This window comes from Amphibalanus amphitrite, unplaced genomic scaffold (assembly GCF_019059575.1).
Source record: "Amphibalanus amphitrite isolate SeventyFive unplaced genomic scaffold, NRLGWU_Aamphi_draft 000394F_arrow, whole genome shotgun sequence".
NCBI lineage: Eukaryota > Metazoa > Arthropoda > Thecostraca > Balanomorpha > Balanidae > Amphibalanus > Amphibalanus amphitrite.
The window spans coordinates 260,381-269,039 of record NW_024881888.1 but is presented as its reverse complement, the minus strand read 5'-3'; the positions used below and the strand labels follow the sequence as shown (position 1 = coordinate 269,039).

The window sequence follows — 8,659 nt, the reverse complement described above, 5'->3', positions numbered from 1 at the left end:
CATGCGCCAGTCGGATGATCTCGGCCCGTCAAATGTTGCGGGAGCTGAACACACCGGATCCGAACGTCACTCTATTTGCAGTTTAGGGAGCACAAGCGCGTACCGCTCCACACGTCCCTCCGATCCCGTCTCCCGGGCCGCCGCCCGCCCAGCCAGGGCTAGCCGCCGACCCCGCCCCAGGGCCACGCGGCAGGGGCGGCGCCGGGCGCGGCCAGCCGGGGAGGCGCCACGGGCGGCGCCAGGCGTGCCACAACGGGCGGCCACAGCCGCCCGTAACACCCCTCCCCCACATGAGCACGAGTCATCCCACGAGCACGAGTGACCCCCCGCATGACAACCACACCAAAAACAGCCTCAACAAAACACAACAACAACAAAAACGACAACTTCGAATCATACATTCATACACACCGTCCCGAGCGCCCTCACACATGCCGCCTAGCGTCGGCCGCGCCTGAGCCACCCCGGCAGGTAGTCCATCAGTCGCCGGTAGCCGGCGGCGCTGAGGTGGACCCCGTCAGCCGAGAAGAACCTGCCGTCCATCTTAAAGCGCCGTTTCCTCCCCTCCCGCCGGCAGAGGCGTCGGCCGAGCGCGACGAAAGTGGAGTCGGTCTCGCGGCACAGTTCGCACAGCGCCCGTTCGAGCCAGAAGGCCGGGGTGGACTCCCACACTCTGCCACCGTCGCGGGCCGGCCGCGGCGTCACGCCGAGGATGGTCACGGCGCAACCAAGGCTACGGGTGTCGATGATGGTCTCCTTCAGCCGCCCCAGCGTCGCCACCACCGTGACCGGGTCGAAGGCGGCCCCCCTTGGGTAAACGTCATTACCGCCCAGCCATAAGATGACTTGGAGGTCCGTCAGCTCCCCTTTCCCACAGACCCACGCCCTTACTTCGGTCGCGCTTGACCGCAGCCAGCGGCTCAGAGTCAGCCCGGGGACCGCGCACACGGACAGGCGCCGAGGGGGGTCACACCGGAAGTCCGCCCTGCTCAGCATAGAATCTCCTATTAAGAGCACGGCGGACCCCGGCGGACCAGCCTCCGGCGAACCGCCGGACCCCTCAGCGATGTCCCCCAATCCAAAGTCCGTGTCGATCGGGTCGCCCAGAATCTCACCCAATATGTCGGCACCGTCGACCCCGACTGAAGCCCCCGCCAGGATGGCGGCGGCCGGAGATACCGGCTCGCCCAGAATTTCGCCCAATATGTCGGCACCGTCGACCGCGACTGAAACCTCCGCCAGGATGGCGGCGGTCGGAGATACGGGTGGTCGTCCGCCGCCCTCCTCGCCGTCTCCCGGGCGTCTCCTGTCAGGAGACGGGAACGATTCTCCATCTGGCTGCGTCCCCCACATGGCTTCACCCGCGGCACCACCATCCGCGGGTGGGACCTCCACCACCACCTCCACCAGGTCCGAGTCCGACGGCGCCGGCGACGACCACAGTGCGGAGGACGGCATCTCCGTCACCACCTCAGTCAGCTCCGCGTCCTGCTGCACGATCAGCGGCAGCCCGGCGTCCGCGGAAGGCATACCACCTCCCGAGAGCCCTCTGAGGAGACCCTGAAGCTGTTCCTCCAGTCGCTCGCGCTCGGCCCTTTCCTCGGCAACAGCCGTCCAGAGGCTGTCTAGCTCCAGCCGCGTAGGGTCCATCTGAAACTTAAAAATACAATCACCTTTTGGTTCACGAGCACTTCTTAGCAGCACAAGTCAATATCTGCCCACCCACCCTACTTGATGTAACAGGGTCTTCCACTACTTTCGGTTTCGATCAGGAGGGACCAAATTTGATTTCCCGCCTGAAACCTTTGACACACATCCTGACCTAGTCACATAATAGACCGGTCACGCTCCTGTTCTGCCGCAAAACCGGATCGAGAAGACACATCGGTCGAGGTGGGTCAGCGCTGGAAGCGACTAACGGGCACCCACCTCGACTGCGGCCTCCCCTCCCCACGAGGGACACCTCAACTTTGTGACCCCGGTGTCCCGGACCTCAGCTGACCAAGACGCCCCACTGGGCAGTCCCGCCGAAAATGGTCAGGAGCACCACACCCGTAACACCCGCTAGTTTTGGACGTATCAGGGCTGAAACGAGCAACAGTGAGTGCCTCCAAGGACGACTGCAGCTGCCCAACCTCCTGTTGAAGCTGACTTACTGTGTCCTGGAGCATCGCGCGCTCAGTTTCGGCGTCACGCTAGGCTAATGCTACCGACCCACTCGATGTTCGTTCCGTATCAGTGTTTCCTCCTTTATGTTTCAATAACTTTTACCTGTCTCATACAGGGGCCGCGCATAGTCGAGTGCGGCACCATCCAACAGAGGCAATAGCCGTTTACCCTATCAAAAAAGCACGACGCTGTCTCACAGGCTAACCGCCTGCGATACTACTCAGTCTCTAAATAATAATAATAAATAATCAAGGCTAACCGCCCCGAAAAATGCCTGCGGTAACCCTACCGTCCCCTCATCCACCACTGATCCGAGCAGACCGCTCGGCTCCGGCCATTAGTTAATCGGCTACAGTCTAAACACAATCATGCCAAACGATAATAACACAACAGACTCACCGTTGCCGTCGCCGGTCCTACCGACCGCGCCAAATATTGCGGGAGCTGAACACACTCAGACTCGATGCTTTACTGTATTATCGGCAGAGGCCCAAACAAGAACCACAGAGCCAACCACTCGTAACCACGGTCTCCCTGCCTCTCCCGGGCCGCCGACCGCCCAGCCAGCGCCAGCCCTCGACCCCGCCCGAGGGCCACGCGGCAGGGGCGGCGCCGGGCGCGGCCAGCCGGGGAGGCGCCACGGGCGGCGCCAGGCATGCCACAACGGGCGGTCACAGCCGCCCGTAACAATACTATGATGACGTCATTGGTGGCAGCAGGCACCCAAATGTCCGTGCAATGAGACAAGTGTCAACAAATTTGGGTGAAGCTTAGTTTTTCACTGTTGCCGTGCTTATAATCGAGTAAGCGGTTCCGTCCATGATAGTTATACGTTACCTTGCAATACATGTTCGACAGCATGACGTCACCACTGTTCTCCTATCTGGTTCCAAAACGCACATATGGAAATTATCGGGAAGAAAACACATGTTAAAATAAGTCGACGCTCGATTTTCTCAGGTTCAGTTTTTGCTCGTTTTGCTCGCTAAAACACGTGCTTGTTCGAAAAACCTACTTGGAGCCAGCGTCCTTTTGAAAAAAAAAAACGAACTATACCTAGCCCTATAAGAGTATCAGCATAAAAAACAGCCCACATCATTCATCAATGATGATAGGTACATAGTTACATGCTGTTGCCATCCTCACTTAGAGCCCCCGCCCAGGCGTTGATGTCTCCTGTCTCCTCTCCCGGTCCCGTTTGTCGTCCGCTCTCCCAGTTCCGGTCGCCTCGGACCCACCCGTGTCGCACCAAACCCTGCATAGTTACCTGAGAGAACACGTGTTCCCACCGACCGATCTGCGTCATTCCACCCACCAACCAAACTGGTTTCCCGAGATAGGAGTGGGCCGGATCGCACAACGGATCTTTTTCGTTGCTATTTGAGGCCTGCTTGACTAAGTGGAGCAGATTGGGGGGGAGCATTCATTCTGGCCAGGGTTCATAATGTCCAGGGTACGATATGCCCAGTGTCGAAATGGCCAGTGCCTTGAATGGGCCAGAGTTCATAATGTCCAGGGGTTGCATGGTCCAAATGCGGCCAACTGGCTGCAGAAAGGGTATATTCAAAGAGGCCAGGGTTCATAATGTCCAGGGCACGATGTGTCCAGTGTTCGAAATGGCCAGGGTTCATAATGTCCAGGGCACGATGTGTCCAGTGTTCGAAATGGCCAGGGTTCATAATGTCCAGGGCACGATGTGTCCAGTGTTCAAAATGGCCAGTGCCTTGAATGGGCCAGAGTTCATAATGTCCAGGGATTACATAGTCACTGAAAGTGAGGTCATTATGTAAAAAACACGGAACCAGCTCAATGCGAAGCAGTGCAGTGCCGAAGGCAATGCCTTAGGAGAGATTACAGGCAATAGTAAATCAAATATTTTTAGGTTAAGTGGTTATGTATCTGACTTCAGGCCGAAGGCCTGAAGCCTGATGCATAACCACTTAACCTAAAAATATTTGATTTACTATTGCTTGCAATCTATTCATTCGAGAAACTATTTCCTTATCCCTGGTAGGCAAACATCATTACCTTAGGTTAGATTAGGTTAGGTTAGGTTAGGTTAGGTTAGGTTAGGTTAGGTTAGGTTAGGTTAGGTTAGGTTAGGTTAGGTTAGGTTAGGTTAGGTTAGGTTTGGTTGGGTTGGGTTGACTATGTAATCCCTGGACATTATGAACTCTGGCCCATTCAAGGCACTGGCCATTTTAAACACTGGACACATCGTGCCCTGGACATTATGAACACTGGCCATTTCGAACACTGGACACATCGTGCCCTGGACATTATGAACCCTGGCCATTTCGAACACTGGACACATCGTGCCCTGGACATTATGAACCCTGGCCTCTTTGAATTTACACTATCTGCAGCCAGTTGGCCACATTTGGACCATGTAATCCCTGGACAATGTGAACACTGGCCAATTCAGGGCACTGTCCATTTCGAGCACTGGACACATTGTGCCCTGGACATTATGAACCCTGGCCTAAATAATACGCACCCAGATTGGGAATGAAAGACACGTTTTAGGAGGTGAAACATCATTCGAAAGCCATTGAACTATTCTAGTATAGGTCAATGCTGAAAGCTGCGTTTGACGCAGTGTCTGTCTTGCTGGGAGTGGGACATTTCGTTATTGGAACTGTTTCAGCACCAACGGCGCAGCTTGCGAGAGTTCTAAAAAAAGACAGACGCTTTTTTTCGGAAAAAATATAATCATCATACCAAGAATAATATGCGATCAACTGGAAGCCAATGCGATGCTGTTCTGTGCGATGCTAGTTTTACTCACATTCACTAATGCAGGCATATTAGTATTAGTATGTAGGACGTAAGACCAAAAGACTACCCTAATACTTCGAGGCAAGATATATTGAGGTATAGCCGGCAAGAATTCTAAAGAGTCCTTTACTCATCCACAAAGCACCACCAATAAGTGTAACTTTGGGCTGGAGTAGACATTTTCAATAAAGGGAAGCGGCCCAAACTTGCATACAAGGCAAGAAGTGGACGAAAAAAAAAAACAGAACATATCTGGGAGGGCACGAGCTCTGGATCATCTTGGCTTGAAAATACATAAGGAAATCGGTCTAAGCGGGAGACAATTAACGCCCAGCAAGCATAGGAGTGCTGTCCAGGTTTAAGACGGCGCTGAAGAAAAGCTAGGAGGTGACGTCCGGCTGATAGAGGGCCAAGCTTTGGCCTTGGGCCAAGCCAAAGGATGCAGCGGAACGGAGTAGTCATACTCGTACAAACGGCCAATGCAACCCGTGAACGCGCTTCGGGGAGCGGCCGCTCTCTCGGCTGGAGGTGAACTCATGACCCGTACATTATTCGGATCTCAAGACCTAGATTTCTGAAATTGGGGACATCTCACCATCCAAGTGCACCGAATGAATAGGAAAACAGACCATCAATGAGCTGAAGGAGTAAGAAAAGTGCGGTTCGGGTTAAATCACCATGCCTGGCAGTTGTTGATTGGTCTAGGCAAAAATATTATGCTTGTTTTCAGCTGACGACGGTTTGATCGACTTGACATACCATCATAAAACAGTCTTCCCATTGACGTTTCGCAAAAAAAAAAAAATTAAAGAAAAAACCTCAATTAGTTCCGCAAATGCGCTGAAAACTACCTAGTAGTTGAAGCTGTTCCGAAAATATGAAATTGGTAAGAAGCTAGCAATGGACTTAATTGCTGCCATAGCCGAGTGAATAATTTTGCTCATGATTCATGAACGTGACACCATCGGGCTAAGGTCACCGAATGCCAATGGCACTTTATCCCTGCCGGCTTCCGCGGAGGCCCTTTCATTGTTCGGGTTCTGATAAAATTTTGGAGATTAGTATGAAAACAGTGCTATGTAAGTTTTATTACGGAGCGAGCGAAGCGAGCGTAGTCTTTCCTTAGATTAACGGAAATTTCTGAGTATGAGCGGCCGGCCGGCCGGCCGGCCGGCCGTGGTCACGCTTTTGCGAGGCTTATATCTCAGCAACCACTTGGCCGATTTACACGCGGTAATTTTTGTAGGGTAGCTTCATTCCTTTTACCAAGTATTGGACTATTCCCGATGCATGTGGGTGACCCCTTATGCACGTGCCACGTGCAAAACGAAGAGGTGTCACTTTTGTAATTGTTGCAATATCTCCGTAACTACTTGGCCGATTGCGCTGAAAGTTGGCATGTAGGTAGGCACCCACTAGGCAATGCATATCAATGTGCCAGAGTTGGGGTGCTGCACGTGCGCACGTGCAGGGGTCGATTACAGATCTCGAGAACGGCTGGACCGATGGCGCTCAAATTTGGTGCATGGTTAGGGACCGGTTAGTAGGGTGCCGTGCAAAAGTCAGTTGGGACCCATTTTGCACGTGCGCACGTGCAGGGTGCCGCTTCCAGATCTCGAGAACGGCTGGACCGATTGTGCTCAAATTCGGCACATCGCTAGAGACCGGTTAGTAGGGTACCGTGCACAAGTCAACTGGAGGTACCCCCTTGAAATTTCGCACGTGCAAGGCTCACCCTCTCGCTCGCTCCGTTAGTCGCCCCAAAAGGCGTTATACTGGTCTTATCAGCTTGTTATATGGCCTTGCATCAGCTTTTTCTGGTGAGTTTTCGAAGGAGAGTGCACGAGTCTTATAATCTCGGCTGGAAGTGACGTTCATTGAAAAACGAGGGTATATAATAGTTTTCCATTATGCATAACATCTCTAATAAATACATTTTACGTTTATGTGTTATCATATATATTATCACAATAATACCAGTACACATGGGGCGTTTGAAGCGCCACCCAATAAACAAACAACATCACATCACGCAGTAACAGTTCATGAGATGTTTGCAGAAGAGTAGTTACCAATGTCCATTCTATGGAGACGTTTTTGCCACCGGGTTTCGTTTCATCACACTTGGTTCCGTCGCACACAATGGCATCACAGCATCACAGTTAGCACACCCGTGTTCCGTCTATACTGCAGGTGGCAGGTACGAGTTATTCAGCACCGGCGGCAGGTACTTGGACGGCAGCTTCCGCGCAGGAGGGAGATACGCCTTGGGAGGGTCGACCGGGGGAAGGTAGGTCTTAGGAGGATCAACGGGAGGAGGAAGGTAAGCCTTAGGAGGATCCACGGGAGGAAGGTAAGCCTTAGGAGGATCCACGGGAGGGAGGTAAGTTTTGGGAGGATCCACGGGAGGAAGGTAAGTTTTGGGAGGATCCACGGGAGGGAGGTAAGCTTTGGGAGGGTCTACGGGAGGGAGGTAAGTTTTGGGAGGATCCACGGGAGGGAGGTAAGTTTTAGGAGGATCCACGGGAGGGAGGTAAGTTTTGGGAGGATCCACGGGAGGGAGGTAAGTTTTAGGAGGATCCACGGGAGGAAGGTAAGTTTTGGGAGGGTCTACGGGAGGGAGGTAAGTTTTAGGAGGATCCACGGGAGGGAGGTAAGTTTTGGGAGGATCCACGGGAGGTAGGTAAGTTTTGGGAGGGTCCACAGGAGGGAGATAGTTCTTAGGAGGATCCACTGGCGGCGGCAGGTAGCCGTTCGGCGGGTCGGTGGCCTTTGGCGGCGGCAGGTACTCCCGGGAAGGCGGCAGGTAGCCACCGGGCAGAGTCAGCTCGGTCTGCTTCTGCGGCTCGTGGGGGTGCGGGTGCGGCTCGTGGCTGTGTGAACCTCCACTGTGGGGTAGCAGTGCTCCCCAGCAGCCAGCAGCCAGCATCAGTAGTCCTGCGGCCACCTGTAAACACACGAGCACGGAGTGAGAGAGTGCGAGGGCACCCCTGGAAAAGTAAGCCGATAACCTATGACTAAATATTGATTCTTGTTTTAACTAAAACAAAATTTGTGTATTTTTCTGCTTCACATTGTTCAATAAAGAGACTGTTTCTTTTTACTTATTCTGATCTAAAAAGATGCTCGTTTTGCCCTTAGCCGAATCCGTATTTTCAAATTTGATGACGTATCGATTACATTTTGTAAGGTTACAAAAGCGCTCAATTAATATTTTCAGCAATTTTGGAAATACCTAATGACATATTGAATTTATTGGCCGAACAAGGCTAAGTTACCGACCATGCTCTCCACTGTAGCGTGTTGCACCTACCTTCATGACTGCGTCCGATCCGAGTGAATGCCGAAAAGCACACCGAGTCCGCGAGTGACCGTCCCGGTCCGCGATCCAGATGGAAGCCCGCTCCGGGCCGCACGGTGACCTTCACTAAACAGTCGGCACTGCGCCGGCGACTTTATACCGACCTGCAACGGCATGCTCTGGAAAGCCCGCCCCCTGTGACGTGCCGCTGCCGCCCCCGGCCGGCCGACCGGCCCCCACGAGCGGCTGCGCGCTGACCGGCCGCGCGCCGCGGGGTCAGCCCGCAGTCGACGCCGCCACGCGCTGAAGGTCGGGCGGCACGCGACGAAGGCCGGACACTGACCTGCCGTCCGCGGCACGCCTTCTAATCCAGTCCGGAAGCAGGAAACGGTTCAGTCTGCAGCCGAAAGG

General features: G+C 53.7%; 1 protein-coding gene and 1 long non-coding RNA gene across 2 annotated transcripts; both read right to left on the bottom strand.

The window, feature by feature from the left end:
• Window positions 1–370: 370 nt before the first annotated feature.
• On the bottom strand, window positions 371–2,600 carry LOC122390370. Its single transcript, XM_043383263.1, has 2 exons — window positions 2,569–2,600; window positions 371–1,650 (listed from the first exon to the last, which is right to left on the bottom strand). Exon 2 carries the CDS (start codon window positions 1,648–1,650, stop codon window positions 439–441), a length of 1,212 nt encoding a protein of 403 aa, XP_043239198.1. The 5' UTR covers window positions 2,569–2,600; the 3' UTR covers window positions 371–438.
• A 4,282-nt stretch (window positions 2,601–6,882) lies between these two features.
• LOC122390369 lies at window positions 6,883–8,659 on the bottom strand. Its single transcript, XR_006258138.1, has 2 exons — window positions 8,261–8,659; window positions 6,883–7,894 (listed from the first exon to the last, which is right to left on the bottom strand). It is a non-coding gene; the product is annotated as an uncharacterized LOC122390369 (long non-coding RNA).